This window comes from Notamacropus eugenii, chromosome 1 (assembly GCF_028372415.1).
Source record: "Notamacropus eugenii isolate mMacEug1 chromosome 1, mMacEug1.pri_v2, whole genome shotgun sequence".
Classification (NCBI taxonomy): Eukaryota; Metazoa; Chordata; class Mammalia; order Diprotodontia; family Macropodidae; genus Notamacropus; species Notamacropus eugenii.
In genome coordinates, this window is record NC_092872.1 from 376,357,619 (window position 1) to 376,382,189 (window position 24,571).

At 38.1% G+C, this 24,571-nt stretch overlaps 1 protein-coding gene across 1 annotated transcript in view; it reads left to right on the forward strand.

Moving 5' to 3' along the window:
* STK32A (serine/threonine kinase 32A) overlaps positions 1-24,571 on the forward strand; it is a 152,195-nt gene that overhangs the window by 37,362 nt on the left and 90,262 nt on the right. The window contains exons 3-4 of the mRNA XM_072630673.1: positions 16,711-16,766; positions 18,938-19,089. Coding sequence (XP_072486774.1) covers positions 16,711-16,766; positions 18,938-19,089 — 208 coding nt within the window. The remainder of the gene's footprint in view (positions 1-16,710; positions 16,767-18,937; positions 19,090-24,571) is intronic.

The window sequence follows — 24,571 nt, forward strand, 5'->3', positions numbered from 1 at the left end:
CCCCTGTAACAAGAGAAGCAACCAACCCCTGTGGAGAAGAGGACAGACAACCTTAACTGCTGACCAAGTGTCAACTTGCCAGCTGCAGAGGCAAGCCAGAATAGCTGAAGCAGCAAGTTACCCCAAGGAAGAGATATAAGGTGTCATGTGCCTAGAGAGTCAAATCACTGCCACTACTTTGTCTACCATCTTCCCTCTGACCATAATAGAGAAAACCTATAACCCAGCATCTAAATGCCAGCCCTCCAAACCACCAGCCTTGTTTCCAGTCCACCCACAAACACAGCCATCACCAAAAGAAGCAATATCTGTGGAGAAAGGGCCCTCTTCTCCTCATCACCACCAACCACCACCAACCAACTGCTGATCAATGAGCAAGTAAGCCCAAGAAGTAGTGGGGTCCCCAGACTAACAGTCCTGCTTTAGCTATCATTCAGGGAAGTAGCCCCTATGGAAATGTGACTTTGCAATTCTTCTAAAAGCTCTGCAGTCCCTGTGCCCTCAGCAGTTGGAGCTACTGAAGTCCTAGAAAAGAAAGTTCTTACCACCAAAGTCCTTGGTGCTATCAAATGGCTCAAAAGGAGAAATGAATATGATTATATCAATGGAAACAACATTTTAAAAGATTTATTACATCTGAGATAAGTAGAAAAATAATTGAGGGTATAGAACTTTGCATCAAATTTCTCAGATAAGAGTTGGGTATCCAAGATGTATAGATAACTACAGAAATATATAACGCCAGAAGCCAGTCTCTAATAAATAAATAGTCAAAGAATATGAGCAAGCAGTTGTCAAAAGAATTGAAAACTATAAACAGCTATATGAAAGAATGCTCCAAATCATTAATAAGAAAAAAAGGCACATAAAAACAATTCTAAGGTTTCATCTCATATCCAGCAAATTGGGAATGATGATAAAAGATGGAAATAGTTGATGCTCGATGGGATTGTGGAAAGAGAGGAACAGTAGTCTGATGGGATTCTAATAGAACTCCAATCACCCCAATATTCTAAATTCATTACAGGCACACTGTACCTACCTAGTTCCCCTCTACCCCCACCGATGTCCTAATTTCTTCATATATGCCTCACTGCTCATTAGAACAACAGGTATGTCCCTGAAGTCTTAGTCTATCTTGACCAGATAGGACTATGATAGCTAGCCAATTGGAAGGCAGCATGATGAGAATGTTTAACCATCAAACCATAGATAGGACCTCCTCCATTACCTAATCCCTTAACAAACTCCTCCTGTCTTTTTCATATTAATCATATTCCTATATTATAGGTAAATTTCTGTTATGTAATGGCATTTTTACCCTATAAAAATCCATCTTGCTTTCTCTGAAGTTGCTGGTTCCTCTTGAACCTTAGCCCATTTCATGAGAGGCATCAATCTCAATAAATAAGCTTAAATTAGAGATGAGCTGACTGAATTCTTTGAGATGGCTCCATCCCAACACATCATGAAATCACAACAGTTTTTGGTGTCCTCGAGTTGAAACTTCAGCAAACCTACAGTTGGTGAATCTGTGAATTAGTACAATCCCTTTGGAAAGCAGTTTACAATAATGCAAATGATAGAGCTAACATGTTCATACTTCTGGATCCAGATTCCACTATTGGATATATCCCACCCAGGAGACCACTGATAAAAATAAGGTCCCCATATAGTTCAAAATATTCATAGCAGCCCTTTTTGTGGTAGCAAAAAGCTGGAAACAAAATAGACACCTATTTATTATGGAATAGCTAAACAAAGCAGTGATATATCAATGTGATAGAATGTAACTGTGCTATAAGACATGACAGTATGATGAATACAGAGAAGAATAGAAAAACCTACATGAACAGCTGCAAAATAAGCACAGTCAAGAAAACCATCTAAACAAGAATTACAATATGGAAATGTGAGGAACCGCCACCACAAAAAAATGGTGCAAAATTAGAAAGAACAAGCATTGCCTCAAAGAGATGTGAGAAAATATCATTCCCCCACCCATTTGCAGATGTAAGAAATCCACATGTATGAACCTTTGTATTTATTTTTGGATTTTTTCATCAGTTTTGATTATTATTTTTTTCTCTTTTTTTCTTTTAAATAAACATTTCTTGTTACATGGGATGATTCTCTGGGAGAAGGGAAAAGGAAGAATTCAGGGGAAATTTAGATAATATAAAAATGAAAGATATCAATGAAAATTTACTTTAAAAAAAAGAATGGAAAAACAAAAACAAAATAAGATACATTACCATATGCTGTACTTTTTCACCCTGAGGACCACTGGGTGTTCTGACTTGTAGCAGAGATTTCCTATATGTATTGTCTCCTCTCCTCCAGCCCCATCTTTAGAATGTAAGAGGAGAGACTTTCTGGCTTTTCTATCTGTTTCCACATACTTTGTGCTTTTTCATTCATGCATGCATGCTTAAGCATGGGTATACCGCAGTCTGAAACCTACCATTCTTTCAGAAGGGAATGTGAAGTCACAATCTCTATGTAGAGCCACTTGAGATGAGAATGACCTTACTAAATCAGTTTATCTTATGGTTCTATTAGTTTCCATTACTTTAGAGTGATGTTTAACTTGGGAAACAAGACAGGAAATCATTTAATTCTGCTAACATCTTCAAATATGGTTGTAGTGTGGCCTAGGATGGACCATAATCAATTATTAGTAAGCATTTATTAAGCCTCTTTCTATGTGGTGGGTACCATGACAGGTCCTAGGAATACAAAGCCAAAGAGTAATATAGTTCCTACTTTCAAGGAGCTTATATTATATCAGGAAGTGCCATTAAAATGAACATCATTAAAGAGACTCTTGCCTCTCTCAAGAAATGGTTGCTTTGCTAGTTTCATTTTTGTTTGTATGTGCTCTCCTCTCCCATACTTCTGTGGCTCTGTGAGCAAATGTTTGATCTCCACTATGGGTATTATTTGGTTGCTTATACTACCATCTCTCCAGTAGTATGATGTAGGGAAAGGTGTGTCAAAAGTCAAAAGACCTAAGTTCAAATCTTGGCTATAAATACGGCACTTTTTGCCCAAACTTTACCTCTCTGGAGCTGTTTCTTTATCTGTAGGATGAGGAGGCTTGAGTAGGTGATGTTGAAGACCTCTTCCAGCTCTAAATTTATGGTCTTTTGAGAAATGATATTGTCAGTGAAGTGTACTCCAGGGCTCTTGGTCAGAAAAGAGAAACAGATGAGGAGTTGGAAAATTGATTGCAAACCTGTCATAGACAGATGATGTAATAGTGATGGAGATTTCAATTATCTGGACATTACTGGAGCTCTCTTTCTACCCAAAGCAGAGAAACTAATAATGCCTTGCTCTCCATCGATGATAATTTAATTCTTAAAAATCAATAAGTGGAAGAACCAACAAGAGAAAATTCCATTCTAGATGTACTTCTCACTAACCTCTGTCAGGAAATGGTTCCTGAAGTAGAAATGGTGGGAGCCTTGGTGAGACATAGCCATTTTTTCTCATAATTTATCATAAAGGAGAAAAGAAAAGTCAAACATTGTCAGAAATTATTCATTTAGACCCCTACTCTATTCCAATCAGTATTAATCAGTTTGATATGATTCCATAGGGGTAGTATATTAATTATATGTATTTATATAGTTTTTATATCCATTATACTAATATACATTAATATATTAGTGGGATATAAAATTATATAGATAGATTTTATAACTGCTATATTAGCTCCTAGAGTTGTGAACTGCAGAATATAAATTCACTTGCTTAATCATAGGAAGCTAACTAGAGGCACTCCAAGCCTGTTTTCCCTTATTAGGTGAGCAAGCCCAGGGTGGTGAAGATGACTCAATTACCTGAAAAGTCCTCCAACTTATTTTTGCACCTCCAGACCACTCTCTTTTGCCCAACATGAGCAGGTGATAATCTTATGACCATTTAGTCAGTGGAGATACTCCATGCTTCCCCCATCTGACATATCCCTCCATACCACATGCCATGCCTGCTAATATACCATTTTTTTTAGCTGATACATCATTTTTGGCCCTCAAAGTAAGATCTATCAATCAACAGGATTCTATATTTTGTGTAACCCTTCCAGAGTATTCAGATATCAAATAAAGTATCAAAACTTATAAAAATAATGCCCTGGAGGAAGAGGGTATCTCAGATCATGAGGAAGATCTGAGGTCCACTTCATTAGATGGGACCATGGACCCTTTAATAAAATGCCATTGGCTCAGAGCTCTGCCTCACTCTCTTTTATTGGAGGTTGAATAGTTTTAAACACCACAACATAGCATGACTTGCACCTTAGGTTTTGGGAGAGATAGTTCCTATAAGAAAGAAAATGAAGACTAACCTAAAGAGAACAGGGAATTCATCAGCCAGCTTTGAGTTGAAAATTTTATGTATTCTACTCTTTTTTTTTTTTTTGCAGTGACAAAGAAGTGGGGAGTACAGGGGTACCTATCAGTTAGAGAATGGCTAAAATAATTATAGCATGTGAATATGACAGAATGCTATTTTTCCATAAGGAATGATGGAAAGGGACTGTTTCAGAGAAACCTGGAAAGCCTAGCATAAATGAATGCAGAATGAAGTGAGCAGGAGAAAACGACTTATACTACAAAAACAACATGGTAAAGAAAGATAACTTAGAAAATCTTAAGAACTCCAACTGAGGCAATGATCAATCATGTTTCCAGAGGACTCAGAAAGAATGCTACCCACATCTTGACTGACAGACAAAGACTAAATATGCAGAGCAAGGCTGGCACATAGTAAGTGCTTAATAAATGTTTCTCAACTGTCAGTCCTGTGAGAATAGTGTTAGGAAGGCTAAAGCATGAAATGATAAGGACAATAAAAAGGTTATGTGTGTGTATACATAGATAGATAAATATACCAAAACTATAGCAAGAAGGGAGCACTCTGCAATTTTAATCTTCCTTCTGTTTTCCTGCTTGTGAAGAATCATCCCTGGAGCGGAAAGGACAAAATAAAAATGATTAATGGGGGGGGTTGAACCCCCCAAAAAGTAGAAGTTAAATGTGACTGTTGTCTAGATAATGACCTCTAGTTGGAAGGTCAGTCCTTTGAGCTAGTATGTCAGTTCATGTATCTGGGACAGGCACCACAGATGGACAGTGATTTGGACCCAGAATTGCATACGAGGAAAAGTGGGCTGGATTCCATTCGGGAGATTGTGCAGGATATTTAACAGTCTCAAGCTGTTCACTGGTGGGTAAAAACAAAATCAAAAATAAGGCTATCTTTTTAACTCAATTGTCTCAGTGATGCCCTGTAGTTACAATCTCAAAACACCTCAATGCTCAAAAAAAAAAAAAAAACAGAGAGATGCAAAGTGATTATTATCCCTACAAGTGATAGTCTTAGAGAGTTTCCTAGCACAGTGAAAGATTGAGTGCAAGGGTGCAGAGCCAAGATGGCAGAGTAGAAAGATGCACATACTCTAGCTCTTCCCCCACAGCCCTTAAAATATCTGTAAAAAATGACTCTAAACAAATTCTAGAGCAGCAGAAGCCACAAAACAACAGCGTGAAAGAGATTTTCAGCCCAAGATAGCCTGGAAACTGACATGAAAGGTCTATCACACTGGGTACAGAGCAGAGCACAGCCCACGAAGCCCAGCATAGCCTGCGCTGCTCAGCACCACCAGGAAAAGGACAGGAACAGGCCTTGGGGGCAGAATCCCCAGCAGCAGTGGCAGTTCTCAGATCCCTCAACCCACAAGTGCCAAAGAAAGCTTCAAAGGTCAGTGAGAAAGCTTTTCCATCAGGGAAAGGGAATGTAATCTGGCTCTACCTGGCAGCAGCCACTGAAGTGTCAACATTCGTTGCTGGAGCCCTCCACCTAAAAAGCCCCTGGGGAACTGAGCAGCTGATCTGAATCTCAACCCTGAGTGGCAGCCCTGCCCTCCACCTAAAGACCCTGGAGGAATTGAGCAGCTGATCTGAATTGTAGCCCTGAACTGGGCCCTGGGGTGTGGAGGAGGAGCACTGGCAGAGCTGGAGGCAGTCCTATAAAGGGAATTCTACTACTCACAGATTCTGGGCAGAAAAGTTTTTGGTTGCTCCCAGACCAGTGTGCAGGCCAGGACAGGAGTAAACTCCTCTCCCTTGATTGTGCCACCTTGGAGGAAGTGAGAACTTTCAGGTGCCCAGAGTATACCCTCCTCTTGACAAAGGATTCAAAAGTCAAGTAACTGGTTGGGAAAATGCCCAAAAAAAGGGGAAAAAAATAAGACTATAGAAGGTTACTTTCTTGGTGAACAGGTATTTTCTTCCATCCTTTTGGATGAGGAAGAACAATGCATGCCTTCAGAAGAAGTCAAGGCTTCTGCATCCAGTACCTCCAAAATAAATATGCAATGGTCTCAGGCCATGGAAAAGCTCAAAAAGCAAGTCCACAGCTTGCTAAAAGAGACCCAAACAAATGCTGAAGAAAATAATACCTTTAAAAATAAACTAACTCAACTGGCAAAAGAGTTCCAAAAACCAATAAGAAGAAGAATTCTTTAAAAAGCAGAATTAGCCAAATGGAAATGGAGGTTCAAAAGTTCACTGAAGAAAATAGTTCTTTAAAAATTAAAATAGAGCAGATGGAAGCTAATGACTTTATGAGAAACCAAGAAATTACAAAACAAAACCAAAAGAATGAAAACGTAGAAGATAATGTGAAATATCTCGTTGGAAAACAACTGACCTGGAAAATAGATCCAGGAGAGACAATTTAAAAATTATGGGACTACCTGAAAGTCAGGATCAAAAAAAGAGCCTAGACATCATCTTCATGAAATTATCAAGGAAAACTGCCAGGATATCCTAGAACCAGAGGGCAAAATACATATTGAAAGAATTCACTGATCACCTCCTGAAAGAGACCCGAAAAGAGAAACTCCTAGAAATATTGTAGCCAAATTCCAGAGTTCTCAGGTCAAGGAGAAAATATTGCAAGCAGCTAGAAAGAAACAATTCAAGTATTGTGGAAATACAATCAGGATAACATAAGATCTAACAGCTTCTACATTAAGGAATTGAAGAGCTTGGAACATGATATTCTAGAAGTCAAAGGAACTAGGATTAAAATCAAGAATCACCTACCCAGCAAAACTGAGTATAATGCTTCAGGGGAAAAAATGGTCTGAAGGAATATTTCATATCCCTTGAATAAAGTAAGTTCACTCTGTCCTTTTGGTGACCTCTCAAGGAACATAACATGCGCGAGTTGGCCATGCCTTAATGTTTTGGGAACTAGCCACTCCCGGAACACATAGATAATACTTGGAGGATCTGGCTAGTCCTCCCAGTATATGATTAATTAGCTTATATCTTGTGGCCCCCGTATGATATGTCCTTGACGAACAAACACCTGCATTCCCATGGCCATGTGCCTGACCAGCTTGGAACAGTGTGTGGAGCCGTTGGCAAAAAGCCTTCTTTGTCTAGGTCCCTATAAACTCCCCTCACTTAGTGCAAGTCCTCGGAATCTCACCCATGGAGATGACGCTCTGCCTGGGACCCTTGTGCTCCCAATTCGGACCCTGAACGCTGTATCCCAGGATTCCCCAGCTGATGTAATTCAGGTGTTGGTGCTCCTCGAATTGGTGATGTTTTCTTTTTCTTTTTCTTTTTCTGCTATACTGATTATTATTATACTTATTACTCTGTGCTTGTTGTGTATTATCTGTTGTATTGGATGTCATTATAGACAGTCTATAATTAAACTACCTTCATTTTTAAAGCAGTGTGAGAGTGTTATTTACAGGAATGAATCTGAACCCCTAAAAATCACAAAACATGGTCATTCAATGAAATGGAGGACTTTCAAGCACTCTTGATGAAAAGACCAGAACTGAATAGAAAATTTGTCTTTCAAACACAAGAATCAAGAGAAGCATGGAAAGGTAAACAGGAAAGAGAAATCATAAGGTCTTTCTAAAGTTGAACTGTTTACGTTCCTACATGGAAAGATAATATTTGTAATTCTTGAGACTTTTCTCAATATTTGGGTAGTTGGAGGGATTATACACACATGCGCACATACACACACACATATATGCATGTGTGTGTGTGTGTGTCTGTATATAAATACAGAGAGCACAGGGTGAACTGAATAAGAAAGGATGATATCTAAAAAAATAAAATTAAGGGGTAAGAGAGGAATATAATGGGAGGAAAAAGGCAGAAATGGAATGGGGCAAATTATCTGTCATAAAAGAGGCAAGAAAAAGTTTTTTTAATGGAGGAGAAAAAGGAGGAGGTGAGAGGGGAAAATGAAGCTTATTCTCTTTACATTTGGCTTAAGGAGAGAATAACAGGATCACTCAATTTGGTATGAAAATCTATCATGCTACAGGAAAGTAGGGGAGAAAGTGACAAGTGAGGTGGGGGGATGATAGAAGGAAGGACAAATTGGAGGAGGGAGTAATTAAAAGTAAACACTTTTGGGTAAGGACAAAGTCAAAAGAGAGAATAGAATAAGTGGGGGGCAGGATAGAATGGAGGGAAATGTAGTTAGTCTTTTACAACATGACTATTATGGAAGTCTTTCACAAAACTACACATATATAGCCCCTATTAAGTTGCTTGCCTTCTCAGTGGGGATGGGTGAGTAAGGAGGAAGTGAGATAAGTTGGAACTCAAAGTTTTAGGAATGAATGTTGAGAATTGTTTTTGCATACAACTGGGAAATAAGAAATACAGGTAATGCAGTATAGAAATCAATCTTGCCCTGAAAAAATAAGAGAGAAGATGAGTATAAGGGAAGGGAGGGGTATGATAGAAGGGAGGGCATACTGAGGGAAGGGGTAATCAGAATATGAGGAATTATGGGGTGGGGGGAGGGGAGAGATAGGGAGAAAATTTGGAACTCAAAATTTTGTGGAGATGAATGTTAAAAACTAAAAATAAATAAATAGACAGTAAAAAAAAAGAAAGAAAGATTGAGTGCAGCATTCAGAGTCCCACACCCAGTGTGTGTCAGAGACAAGACTTGAGCCTTGGTCATCCTGATTCAAGGCACACTTTCCTTCTACTATTCCAAGAAGGCCCTAACTTCCCATAGAGTTGATTAATAAATGTTTATTGAATTGAATAAATAAACCACTATTTTACCTTATGAACTATGAAATACAGAAGAACTCAGATTATTGTCTTGTGTATTATTACAAATTCTAAACTACCTAAAAGAGGAAATATGTGGTTGGAGGCTAAGCTTTGTATGCACCTCTCCTCCCTTTCTGAGTGTACTCTTTTAGGTACCATTCATCCTAAAGGAAGGACAAGGTCACAGCAAGGCCTATATACAGGTTGAATATAAACCATCTATCCTCTGACGGTGGGTAGGACAAAGCCAATCTAATGTTGGTACTTGCTCTGTTGCTATAGCGAGGTGCCTTTTTTCATGCTCTAAGACCATGTATTCCTAGAAAAGCAAACACTATCTGGCTTTAGCTCTGCTTCTAACACTCAGTGTTTTGTGTTTTTTCCTGAACTGGGTATCTTTGGCTCTGTTAGAGTACCATAGTGTGAGGCTGATGAAATAAGTGACAGGAAGGCTTTACTGAACTGACCTGAAGTGAATTGAATTGTATAGAAGTAGCAGTTTCAAACCACAGAAGAATCTCTATGAGATGTAAATGAAAAGAAGTTGTGGAAAGGGTTGTAGATCTCATCAGAAGACCTGGTTCTAGTTCCACATCTGCCATATGACCTTGACCATGTGATTTTTACTTCTCTGAAACTCAGCATCCTTCTCTGTAAAGGGAAGGTAATGATATTAGAGTGATGGGAATACAGGAGACCAGCCACTTATTGGAAGAACTACCCTTTCCCTGTGAGGTATAACAGAGCTGAGGTACCAGCTTGGCCTTTTCAAAGACTCTATTTTCCTTGGACTCTCAGACAGAAACATCCCTCCCCTTCCCTTAGGAATGGTTAATGGTAGCTTGGCAGATGAAACACATATTGTTCATGTGGCCTGAAATTACTGGACCTCAGGTTCCTGTCATCTGTCTTTCTCTTTCCTTTTCTGAACACAGGAGAGAGGCTAAAGTTTCTAATAATGGACTTGCCCTGGCCATTATATGGCAGCTAGGGGGACATTTATAGAGCCCTACAGAAGCACATGGCCATGACAAATATGTGGTTGCATGGGGTTGAGATATAAGTTCAAATACATTGGTCCTGAACCCAAGCATTCTGTATAGAGGAAGAGAGGATTTTGCTCTTAAGCAGGATGATCCTGGAACATAGCCTTCTCTCTGGAGAAGGGAGATTTACTAGGCAGCACCAGCTTTGGGATTTACTCCTGTGGGTAACCACAAGTTCTAGAGTTGGAATGTTTTAGTCTACTAGAGAGAGAAGATTTCCTAACCTATGTGTCTCTTAGACAAATATTTCCCTATAGTCAAAGTACTATAGCCATGCCATGTTGGGGGATAAGAGGTGGTTAGGGAAATATGGACTTTGTCAGCTCTCTGTTATGACTGAGTTGCTTGTGCACTATAGGTCCCATAGCAAGGGGTTGCTTATTCATCAGTCTCCAAAGTGGTTTACCTTGAGAAGTTCAATGATATGAGTGTTTTGTGCTGATTCTTTTATCTAGTCATGTACTATAAGTCCTTTGTATTATATACACTTTCAGGAATAGGGTTGGGATGGTGAAATAAAAGCTACCCATTTCTGATAGATATTATATTGAGTGCCTGTACCTGAATTGGGGTCCTTATTTCCCACCTTTGGGGAAAACTGAACACAAGCAGCAACATGAGTATATTTTGAGTTTTTCCTGGAGTGATCCAGGGAGGGGCTCTGAGCTGAAAAGAGAAAACAGCCTGGTTGGGGTCAGTCTTTAGAACCAGACCCAGTCCATGTGAGCCCAAAGTCTTGAGACTGGGAGGGGGTGCAGAACAGCCCTTACTGATGGACCATAAATGACATTTGTACTTTTAGCCTTATGGGCTTGTTGTAAGGAAATGAGCAAATGAGGCAAAGTATGTAAAGTTCTTTTTAACTGTAGAGTACTAAATAAATTCAGTGGTAAGAATGATGGATAAAATTGTATTTTAATAAAAACAAATTTTAAGTGTGATATATATGAAATATAAAATACACATAATAATGATAAAACTCAGTCACATTATTGAGACTGGCTTCCCCACCTCAGCCTGAATTATGGAGGTTTTGCTTACTATTTAGTACGTGTGTGTTCGTCCTTCATTGCCAAAGAAGAACATGCCATCAGAGAAGTGATGACATGACTTGCACTTGACTTTGTTTTGAGTGAGGGAGGGCTGTGCAGGTCACCAGCCTCACTTCTCCTCCACAGCCATCTGAATCCAGTGACCAGATATTCATCAGGATGACTGGAGATGACCCAGGATGAGGCAATTGGGGTTAAATGACTTACACAAGGTCACGCAGCTAGTGAGTGTCAAGTGTCTGAGGTGAGATTTGAACTCAGGTCCTCCTGACTCCTGCACTGGTGTTCTATCCACTGCACCACCTAGCTGCCCCTAATATTTAGTAAATGACAGAAAGTAAGATATTATTCCTCATCCATTTCAGCTCCTTCTTGAGTTGTATACTAAATAGTACAACTATTTATTGTATGCTAAACAGTACAACTCAAGAAGGAGCTGAAATGGATGAGGAATAATATCTTACTTTCTGTCATTTTACATACATCACTGGCCTCCTCAGTAAACTAAGCTGTCACACTTGGAAGTGGCTTCAGACAAAGAAAGTCAGGACTGGAGCTCTTTCTCTTCTCTCTAATTGACTGAAAATAAAGGTACGAACAAAATGGATTATCACTAGGACTTGAGGCCCTAACACTTCCCTAGTACCTGAGATTTTTAAGGACACCTTCATTAGGGCAGTTCAGCTATCACATATTTACCAAGGAGCTGATATTCACACATCCCATCAAGTGGATGTACTGAGCAGTGCTGAAAGTGAATTGGAAAGATAAAATGAATAACAAAAAAGTTGACTTCCATTTAAAGGACTGAACATATAGATTATTCTGCTTACCAACTGTGATACATTAATTAATCTGCGATCTCATCCATAAAGGTAGTCTCAAATTCAATAATCTTTAATAGACTTAATAGTACTTAATTTTTTTTAATTTAGAGGTTTCTATTTGTATCCCTTTTTCTTATATCACTTAGATTTCTCCCATTTCTTTCCTCCTCCTTTGCCCAAGGAGTTTGAAAATAATTTTTAAATCAGCAAAATTAATCAAAAAATCTAATATTATATGCAGTCTTTCACACTCATGGACCCTTACTCCTCTGTACAGGAAAAGGGAGAGGTATCTTCTCCTATCTCTTTTTGCATACAAGCTTGTTCTTTATAATATCACAGCATTCATGTCAGTTGCTTGGTGGTGTCTATTCTTAACATTACATAGATATAGTATCTCTGCAAATGTTGCAAATGTTTTTCTGTTTCTCTTTGCCTCAATTCATATGTCTTTTCTTGCTTCTCTGTTTACATCATCGTTTCTTACAGCAAGGTAATATTGTATGATATAATATTCATCTTTTGTTGTTGTTGTTTGCTTGTGTCTGATTCTTTGTGACCCCATGTGGGTTTTCTAAGCAAAGATACTAGGGTAGTTTGCCATTTCCTTCTCCAGCTCATTTTACAGATGAGACACTGAGATAAGCAGGTCTAGAGTGACTTGCCCAGGGCCACACAGCTAGTAAGCATCTGAGGTCAGATTTGAACTCAGGAAGATGAGTCTTTCTAACTCTAGGTCTAGCACTCTATCTACTGCACCATCTAGCTACTCTTAACATTAATTTACCACAACTGATTTAGCTACTCCACATTCAATGGGCATCTACTTTGCTTCCTGTTCTTTGCTACCACAAAAAGTGCAGCTAGAAATATTCTGTTGTGTATGGCCTTTTTCATTTGTCAATGACCTCGTTGCAGGTATGTGTGCCTAACAGTGGAATCTCTGGGTCAAAAACATGGATATTTTCACCACTCCGTTTGTGTAATTCCAAATCATTTTTCAAATTTCATTGTACTAATTCACAGCTCCAACAATGCACTGCTGTGCCCATTTTTCCATATCCCATCCAAACTTAAATATTTCCATCCTCTGTCATTTAGCCAAATTATTAGGTGTGAGGTAAACTTTGGGATTGTTTTGACTTGAATTTATCTTATTATTTATGATTTGGAGCATTATTTCATATGGTTGTTAATAGTGGCCACCTGTTCTTGTGAGAAGTCAGCAAGTATTAAGCACATACTTTGTACTGGGGTTGCAGAGAAAGCAAAAACAAGTTCCCAACCTTCAAGGAACTCACATTCTAATGGGGGAGAAAATATGCAAAGAATTATGTACATAAAAGATTTATGCTATATTAATGGGGAAGGGAAGGAAGATGGAAGGAAGGGAGGCCAGAAGGCCCCTTGCAGAAGGTGGGATTTGAGCTGAATCTTCAAGGAAGCCAGGAAACAGTAGTGAGAAAGGAATGTAATCCAGGCTCCCAAGGCATCTAATGAAAAGACACAGGGATAAGGGAGTATTGTATGGGAGGAACAACAAGGCCAGTGACTCTGGAGAATAGTTGGAGGGAAGCAATGGTTGGAAAAATAGAAAGAGTTAGGTTATAAAAGGTTTTAAAAGATAGAGAATTTTATATTTGATTCTAGAGGTAATAACAGGTTGCCTTTAGAGTTTATTGGGGTCTCGAAGAGTAGGACAGGACAACCACAGAGTTTATTGCATGGTCAGACCTGAACTTTAGGAAGCTTACTTTGGCCATTGAGTGGGAAGACTTGCTGGAATGGGAAGAGACTTGAAGCAAAGAAACAAATGAGCAGGCTACTGCAATAGCCCAGAGGTGAGGTGAGGACTTGCACCAGACTAGACTGTGTGGGCATTATCTCCATTTCTATTATTGCTTGATTTTGTAACCCAGTGAACACTTATTAAGTTCCTATTATGTGCAAGGGACTAAGCTAGTTGCTGAGGGTACCAAAGACAAAATGGAAAATAATCCCTGCCCATAAGAATCTGGCACTTGTGTTGGGTGAACCCAACTTTTAAACAGATGTTAAAAAACTAATGTGAGGAAGCAAACAGAGGGCTCAAGAAAGTTGTCCCATGGAGCAGCTAAGTGACACAGTGGATTAGAGCACCATCCCTGGAGTCACGAGGATGTTAGTTCAAATTTATCCTCCAGCACTTACTAGCCATGTCACCCTGGGTAAGTCCACTTTACCTCAATTGCTTCCAAAAAAAGCATCCCATAAAAGATGGCACCTGACAATCTTTAAAGGTAGCTGAAAATTCTAAGAGGGAATATACTCCTATCATGGGAACAACTCAGGCCAAAGAATAGAGGTAGGAGATGGGATATTGAGTCCAGAGGACAGCAAGTGGGGCAGTTTAGTTGGGATGTAGAGTCTGTAAAAGAGAGTAGTACAAAATAAATCTGGAAAGGCAGGATGGAGCACGATTGTGGAGGGCTTTATATGCCAAATTTGTATTTTATCCTAGCATCAATAAGGGATCACCGAAAATTCTTAGGGAGTGACCTGGTCAGATCTGTGCTTTAGGAAGACCATTTTGGCAGCTGTGTGGAGAAAAAAGTGAAGGGAAGGGAAGGAAAGGGAAGAAACTAGAATCTGAGAATCCAAATAGTGTAGGATCTTTAAATAATCCAAATGGTGGACAAGAATGGAGGAAAGGAGATGTATGCAAATAGACATTAGACTTGACAACTAAATGATTGTAAGAAGAAAGAAAAGGGAAAAGTTGAGGATAATGCCAAGATTTTGAATATAAGTGACTGGAAGAATTGTACTACTTTTAACAGTTCTAGGTAAGTTTGGAGGAGGGTCTGTGCTTAAGAAAGAAGATAATGAATTCCATTTTGAACACATTGAATTTGAGATGCCCACTAGACCTCTAGTTCTACCTGGGCTGACTTGTCTACTCTTTCCTGTACACAATATTCCATCTCCCACCTCCATGCCTTTGCTCTGACTATCTCCAAGCCTGAAATGCACTCTCTCCTCATTTCTGCCTCATAAAATCAGTCTCTGGCTTCCTTCAAGACTCAGCTCAAGCATTGTCTTATACATGGAGCTTTTCCTGAAACCCAGTTGGTGAGAGCTATATCCTTTTTATGAGCTCAGAAATTATTTTGTACATAATATCTAATGTTTATTTTTCATTTGTACATATTTACTGATATGTATCAATGCTGCTTCCCTCAATAGAATGTAAGTTCCATGAGGGCAGACACTTTTGTTTTTGTCATTGTATTCCAGTGCCTAGCACAATACTTGGTATATAGTAGGAGTTTAATAAATGTTTATTGAATTGAATAGAATAGAATATCCAGGAGGTGATGTAGCACAGGACCTCCAGAGGAAGATCAGGGCTAGAGAGTACAGATTTTAGGAGACGCCTGAATAAAGATAATGACTGAATGGAAAAGAACTAATAAAGTCACCTCCATCTGTGCAGATCACTGACCCTCTGGCACTCCTCATCCTGTATACTTCTTCTTCATATATTTCTGTAAATCCTCCACTGAAGATCTACTCAACAGACTAGAGACTTTCATCTAGGTCTTGAAATAGTTTGTGGATTTCATGACAGCACTGAGTTATTCATCCTTACTCTTACTAAATAACCAGCATACCTTCTCTTCCAGGCACATACTTTCAGATAAGTAAAAATATTACACACTGGGCATCCATTTCTGTGCTGTTTCTTTAAGGATGATATACCCCTTACTCAGGAAAAGATAAATTCGTCCAAGGTACAATAGCAAATGACTCTAAAGAGCAAGAACAGACACAGCAGAAGATTGTAAAATTCCTATTTATAAAAGAGGTCATTCATGCATGTTGTTTCCCCCCATTAGACTGTGAGCTCCTCAAGGGCAGCAACTGGCTTTTGCTTTTCTTGTATCTCCAGTGCTTAGCACAGTGGCTGGTACATCCAAGGTGCTTAATAAACGTTGACTGACTGAAATGTTGTTTGGCATTATAGGAAACATTGATGAAAATTATTTTGCACCTATCTTCCCAGTATACCTCACATGAAGAGAAAACTGAATCTAGAAACCGTTGTTTAGTTTTATCTTTTTTTAAAAAAATTTATTTTACTTTTTAATTTATGAAATAAATAGAATATGAAATAAAACAAGCATTTCCATAACATAGTAGAATTTTTTAAAAGATGATTACACATGAAATTGCAAATCTATTGTGTATAACTTCCTATTCCTTTTAAATATATAATAGTTATCATGTAAATTTCACTTTTCCCTTTTTTTCTTCCCCCCCACCCTAGAGATGGCTGCCATTAGATATAAATATATACATACATATATATATATGTGCAAAATCATTCTATACATGCTTTTATTTATCAGTTCTTTTTCTGGATTCAGATGGCATCTTCCTTCATTGGTCCTTTATAATTAATTTGGGTACTTATAATAGTCAAAATTACTTAATAGCTCAAAGTTGTTCTTAAAACAACATTGCTGTTACTGTATACAATGTTTTCTTTGGTTCTGCCCATTTTGCTTTTAATTTTTTTGTGTGTCTATCCATGTTTTTCTAAAATACCTCTTTGTAATAACACAAAAATATCTCAAGTGCTTAGTCAATAAACACCATGTCATTTTTGTTTCTTTTACAGTCAACTTTGATCACTTTGAAATTTTGCGTGCCATTGGGAAAGGCAGTTTTGGAAAGGTAAGGATCAAGACCCAACTGACCCTTTGCTAGTGCACCAAAGCAGCAAGGATATTCAGACTATGTATCTGATGAGATAATAAGAGAAAACACTCTAGAGACTAATGACCTGCTAGAGGTTCCCTGTCACGAGAAGTCACTAGACTCCTCTTGCTTTTGTGACTTTGCATAAGGGGTCCATCAGGTCTGGATTGGCAGACTACCTCTTCACTTCTACCTTGCAGAATATCTAATTTCCTTCAAAGCACATGCCTTAAGTAAAAAATAGAAGATACCCATCCAGGGTAGTCCCAGTGCCCCCCTCCCTACCAATCCACTTTACCCTCTGGGTTCTCTTCCTCTCTTAGAAGAGACCCATCATAAAACCTTTACCCTATGACTACCTAAGCCATAACTACTGAAAAAAAAAAGTTCCTGCCACCAAAATTCCCACCATCTAGAGCTACAAACCTCACTCACCTGCATAGCATAAAGCACTTCCTGGAATCCCATGTAATACTTCACTAAGACCAGCTGACTCCTTAAAGAGTCCAGAATCTCCAGAAAATCATCCCCTCTCCTCCACTTCCTCCCTGCCTCTGATTTTGACAGAAAAGCTCCCTGTTCAGCTCTTCCACTTTCAGGACTTTTGTGGTTCAGGGGGAAATGCATTCAGATAAAATTCTTAGGTCCTTTATTAGAAAGACTTGTGTGTGTGTGTGTGTGTTTAATCCTAAATCTATTTATTGTGATATGCACACATATTTCTTTTTTTCTTATTTTGCATACATATTTATATATGTAATCCTTTCAAAAATTAAATGCTAACCAGTAGGAAATATTGGAAATGAAGTCCTCAAGTGAAAGTCTAGGTGAAGTCAAAAAATCAAGAGAAGTTTGGTTTCTGATTAGGGATTATAGAACTTAGTAAGTATATTTTTCCAGTCTTTCATTTGAGTTATTCTAGAATGCATTTTGTGCCATAGTGTACCCTGGGCACTAATACTAAAAATGAAATGACTAATTCCTCTCTCTGTCTCTTCCTCTCCTTTTCCAATTTCTATACCATCCTTCCACATCTGCCATTTTTTTTAAAAAAGGCATTCATCTTGAACTCCTTTAACATATTGAATTTAAGACCTGATAGCCTTTCTAAGGGGAAAATCTGTGTTAAAACAGCCTTTCCAAGTGAGTCAGAGGCATTTACATGCATTGTCTGGAGCAAATTTTTCCTCTCTGTTTAAAAGTCCTATCAGGCTTTCAGACTTTTTCAAAATCAATACAAACTCAACAGACTTTAATTTATCATTTGCTGTGAGTCGAACACTGCTGGATTCTGAAAGAGGTACAAAGTTCAAGTAGGACACAGTGTCTGTCCTTGCGGAAATTAGAGTCTAGCAGGAAAGATTATAGTAATTATAATACGCTATAATAAGGCTAAATAGATTTAAAAGTTGCAACTACAGTTTAGCATGTAGAGAGCCAGCCTCAAAACCAGGAAGACGAGCTCAAGTCCCTTGTCTGACACAGGTTGGCTGCATAACACTGGGCAAGACACTTAACCTCTCTAGGATCTAGCCAACTAAGACTATAAATTGCAGAGAAGGTGTTGACCTTAACTGATAAAGGTCTTTCCCTCCTCTGAGAGTTCCCTATATCAATGAATCACATGTCCAATCTTTATCACTATTCCTAAGTGCATTAAAAAGAGACAAAACAGAGCGTTTTTTCCAAAGAGGAGAAAGGTTATCACTATTCAAGGTATCAGGGAAAAATTCGTGGAGGAAATAATATTTGGGTTGTGAAGAATATAGAAATTTACAATATTGTTCACACGAACTGTTAGACCCCATTTCAGTAAAAAGGGATTTTGAGCATCTAGTTAAGATTTTAATGACAGTATAAAATTTCAAAGATTGCTTCAAAAAAAATACCCACCAAAATGTCTTAATTAAATAAATGGGAAGCAGTTTGAGAAAATATGAATGCTGAATTAACACTGTTCAGAAGACCTGAATTTTGTTTTCTTTAGATCCTGACGGGAAGTCTTAAAAAATGAAATTTTTCAGTCATAAGTTGGTCAAGGAAATACTGCCAGCACTACTAGGGAGGAGTTTTACATTTCTTTTCTCTACCTCCAACAGGATATTGTTTCTCTTAAACAATTCCTCACTTGGATTTGCTCTTACTAGGTCTGCATTGTACGGAAGAATGATACCAAGAAGATGTACGCCATGAAGTACATGAACAAACAGAAGTGTGTTGAGCGCAACGAAGTAAGAAATGTCTTCAAGGAGCTTCAGATCATGCAGTGTCTAGAGCACCCCTTCCTGGTTAATTTGTGGTGAGCATTTTTCTCTTGAGTTTTTGGAGATTTGGGTTCTCTGGAGTTCCTTTCCACCACCACCACCAAACACACACACACATACACACACACACACACACACACACACACACAGAGAGAGAGAGAGAGGGCTTTGTTGCATATAAGGTCCTTGAGGACAAAGACTATTTCATATGTTTTGTCTTTGTATGCACAGTAACTTATCCTTTTATTTTTGTCCAAACCTGTGATTTCATTGATAGAGATGAGGACTCTTCAGTGAGGAACTGCTCTTTATTAATGTCAATTAGCAACTGCATTGCAACTTATAGCCTTCATCCAGGATTCACCATTTTTGTGTCTGATTCCCACTGACAGTCTGGGGAAGTCTGGAGATCGCTTTTAAAAATAGTGTTTTTATTTTTTTAATAGTATTTTATTTTTTCCCACTTGTATGTCAAGACTATTTTTAGCATTCATTTTTATTTTCAGTTCCAGATTTTTCTCCCTCCCTTCTTCCTCTCCCCTCTTCTGAAAATGATAGGCAATTTGATATAGGTTATATATGAGCAATTATGTAAACTAGTTCCATATTAGTCACAGTTGTGAAAGAAGAAACATATCAAAAGGAAAAATATGAAAAAAATAAAGTGAAAAAAAGTATGCTTCAATTTGCATTCAGAGTTCATCAATTCTTTATCTGGATGTAGATAGCATTTTCCACTGTGGGTCCTTTGTACTTGTCTTGGATCATTACGTTGCTGAGAAGAGCTAAGTCATTCATAATTGATCATCACGCTATGTTGTTGATACTGTATATAGCATTTTCCTGGTTCTGTTCATTTCATCTTGTATCAGTTCATACAAGTCTTTCCAGGTTTTTCTGAAATCTGCCTGTTCATCATTTCTTATTGTACAACAGTATTTCATTACATTCGTATACCACAACTTGTTCAGCTATTCCTCAATTGATGGACATCCCCTCAATTGCCAATATTTTGCCACTACAAAAAGGGCTGCTATACGTATTTTTGTACATGGTTGTCCTTTTCCCTTTTTATGGCGTCTTTGTAATATAGACCTAGTGGTGGTATTGCTGGATCAAAGGGTATGCACAGTTTGGTTATTCTTTAAGCATAGTTCCAAATTGCTCAGAATGGTTGGATCAGTTCACAACTCCACCAACAGTGCATTAGTGTCCCCATTGTCCCATATTCTCTCCAACGTTTATGATTTTCCTTTTTTGTCATATTAGCCAATCTGATATATGTGAGGTGGTACCTCAGAGTTGTTTTAATTTGCATTTCTCTAATCAAAAGTTATTTAGAGAACTTCTTCATATGACTATAGATGGCTTTGATTTCTTCCTCTGAGAACTGCCTGTTCATATCCTTTGACCATTTATCATTTGGAGAACAGAATAATGTTTTATGCATAAAATAAAACATATAGGATCATAAAGGAAACCATTATTATACCAAATTTATATCAAAATATAGTTATCAATGAAGGTGCTCAGATTCTGCCTAGTGGAGATTCTATCTGGCCCACTTGTCAATACAAGCGTCACAAATACTTAGATTCCTTAAGAGTCGACCCAACTGGTGAACCTTTAATAAACTTTGTTTTACTTTGGCTGAAAGAAATATAGTTATCAAAATATTTTGTTTTGTCTAAGTTCATAAACACCAAGTTCAAAAGCATGACCTTGAAGAGTTACTTGGGGCCCTGAGAGGTTAAGTGACTTGCCTAGATCATACAGTCAATGTATGTATTAATGTAGAATTCGAACCCAGTTTATCTTGACTCTGAAGTCAGCTTTCACACCTAATTGGCTTGCTGCACCTGGGGCTCAGTATGTTTTTAATTGCTTATTGAATTGTTGGAATCAATTGTCATCAGAATTTTGATTTTGAGATTGAAATTTTTAAATTTACTTTGGAATTCTCTTCCAAAGCATTTTCTCACCCATTTCTATTTGGCATTATTCAGTCAGTCAGTCAATTAGCATTTATTTGAAGTTATTACTATGTGCCAAGTATTGAGCTTAGTGCTCAGAATACAAACACAAGCAAAAAGAAAGACAGCCTTTGCCTTCAGGGAGTATATATTGTAATGGAAGAAGACAGCACATAAAAGGAAGCTGAAAAGTGGGGGTATGAGGAAGAGAGAAAAGTACCTGACGTAGGAGCATGGTAGAGAATATCCTGAGTGCATCCTGAGGAGGAATGAGACAGGCTGGCCTGGGGCCTCCTTCTTAAATGGAAGTTCCGGAAGGAGACAACCACTCAGAGGGAGAGGTTGCAGAGGCAGGAGGATAATTCCAATGTGTGAATTCCAGGCCTGTAATGATGTTTCAGAATAAAGACTAGGGGCATGCTAATGAAAGACCATTCTTTAATATAAAGGGTATTAAGTTGTCAACTATGAAAAGAATGATTCAGTATTAAGATTTTCCTTGACCTTGATCCCTTCTCATTTGGTGACATTTTTAATTGAGTTAGCATCTGCTTTGCAGATTTGGTCCAAGGTTGTATCTTTCACAATAAGACAATTGCCTATAAGGGGGAGCAAATGTTATCCCACTTTTGGACAAGCCTTTTTCCATTGACAACAAAATCTTTTCTGCCTGAGGAATTTGGTATTCACAAGTGACAAACAATCACTGGCCTCTCCAGCTTATAAAAAGCCAAAGTTCACCTTTAGAAAATTCTTACAATGATCTTTCTCCTTGGCATCTTGGCAATTAAACTAGCTTGTCTATAAGACTTGGTCCAGAGCTTTAAGCAGCCCAATGGATTGCTTATCGGTACGCATAAGTTCCCTATGGGTTACTTATGGGTACTCATCAGAAGGAAAAAGTCAAGTATTGCTTTTCTCACATAAGGCCTTTTAAAAATTCATTGAAATTTCATTAGAATGTCAGAGATCAGTGTAAGACTTAAAGAGTAAGGAAGGATTATGATGTCATAAAATGTTATAAAGATCAAGAGAGAAAAAGAGATGAATCTGAATAGGTAACATTTTAAAATGACTTCATAAATGGAACTAGAACAGCATTTCCCAAAGTAATTTAGACATGGAAAATTTAAGAGATTGAAATATATTGATTAAATCCATATTGACCAGTCTGAGAGTTCCAGGGTTATGGAATGCTGGATAGAAGGAAAATCCAGGAAAAGTTAGAACAAATGCAAGAAATTAAGTCCATTTTCATAGTAAGAAATCAGCACACTCACTAAGTATAATTACTTGGATACTTCAGTGGATCCAAGATCTCATGAGGGAGGTGGGAACTGTACAGCACTACTTCCATGGATGGAAATCATAGGCCTTCTTTGCCTTCTCTACCTAGTTAACCACACAAGGCCTCAGTTTTCTCAACTGTAAAATGAGAGAGTTGGACTCCCTTCCTGATTCAAAACTACAACCCCATGATATCTTTTAACACTGTGTCATGATGTTACTCATAGAAACAGATGAATACAAATCGAATTGAACAAGTTTTGTTCTGAGATATATTAAAGTCTAGTGTTAGAGAAAAGGGAGAAGTGTAAAGTATTACCAGTGAGTGTGTGTTGGGGGCTGGGGGGCAGGGGGGAATGTCAAATCACTAATTTCATCAGTATAGTAAACTTCCAGTGTGCAAACTCCCTCCATTCATGGAGATAAGCAAATAGACTATAACAGGTTTATCAAAGTGCCTAGGGTTAAGAGAAGTTAAGGGGTTTACCCAGTCACACAACTAGTTTATGTCAGAGGCAGGACCTGAAACCAGATCTTCTTGACTCCTAGGTCAGGTCTCTGACCTTTCCATCACACTGCCTTCTCTTTTTTTGTGTGTAAATTATATGTATTCATTATGTGAACTATTAATTTAATCCCTAAAACAAATTAAATGTGACTGAAGTTTAAATATGCAGTACCACTCAGTTTTCATAGTCAAGCAAAGGCAAAACGTCTTTATTCAGCAGATAATAATGGAAACATAATTAAGATTGTATTTTATGCTTAGGGATCAACTCTGGGGAATTAGTACATAAAACAGGTCATTTGTCTTTTCAAAATACAGTGTAGCTACTGTACAGTGAAATCTGTTTATTTAGTCAATTCCCAAATGATAGGAGAGAGAAAGAGAAAAGGGGAGGAGGGAGAGAGGGAGAAGGAGAGGGAGAGGGAGAGGGAAAGGGAGAGGGAGAGAGAGAGAGAGAGAGAGAGAGAGAGAGAGAGAGAGAGAGAGAGAGAGAGAGAGAGAGAGAGAGAATCTGTGTTTGATTTTTCCATTTCCTATAATGTTTTTTCCCCCTCATTCTAAATCTCAATTATCTAACAGCTTAACCTTTGCAGGAGCTAGTGATTTTACTTTGTACTTTCATTGCCAATATCCAATGTGAAATCATTCCCCTCTCCCCATATAACCTTTAACAAGATTTTATCACTACAGGAAACTTTAAGTCAACCTTCTTCACTAGTCCAGGAGCTTCTAACATGGGGTCTTTGGACCCCCAAGAGTTACATGGCTAGATTGCAAGGGGTCCATGAACTTGGATAAGGAAAAATTACATCTTTATTCTCACTAATGTCTAAGGCAAATTTAACATTTCCTTCCATTATTAAAAAAAATTATTCTGAAAAGGGGTCCATAGGCTTCACCAGACTGTCAACAGGGTCCAAGACACTAAAAATTAACTGAGGCCTGAGAGTTGAAGCAACATGCTCAAAGTTATACAAGTAGTAGTCAGGTCTTCAACTTAGTGCCTACAACTTCACACCTAGTGCTCTTTCCTCTATACCATATTTTTCCATCTACTTCCTTCCATTTTATAGGGCTTGCCTTAAATTTTAGGTTGACTTCACCTCGAGTTTATTATAGTTTAAATTGTTTGCTAACTTGCTTTTCTGATTGAAATTCCCTTATTATTAGCATACTGGGGAAGGGTCTCACAATGGGACATTTTTTATATTCAAGGTTGTGCAAACATGACTGACAGATAGACAAGGGAAAAACCTCTTCAGTGGTTCTAGTGAAATCTCAATTAACCAGAATTTAGGGGATAAGGAAGCCTAGCTAATTTAACTTTGGTTAGCTGGGATTTAACTAGAAGATTTTTTTTTCAATTATTATTAATTTATTTTTAGTTTTCAGCATTCACTTCCATAAGATTCTGAGTGTCCCTCTGCCTCCCCAACTTTCTCCCTAAGACAGTGTGCAATGTGATATAGGCTCTACATATACATTCATAATAAACATAATTTTACATTAACCAAGTTGTAAAGAATTAGAATCAATGGGAGGAATCATAAGAAGAAACAAACAAAAAAGAGCAAATAGTCTGCTTTGATCTGCATACAGATTCCATAGTTCTTTTTCTGGATGTAGATGGCATTTTCCATCAGGTGACTTGTAGAATTGTCTTAGATCCTTCCATTGCTAAAAGCCAAGTCTATTGGTTAGTCATTGTACAATGTTGCTGTTACTGTGTACAATGTTGCTGTTACTGTA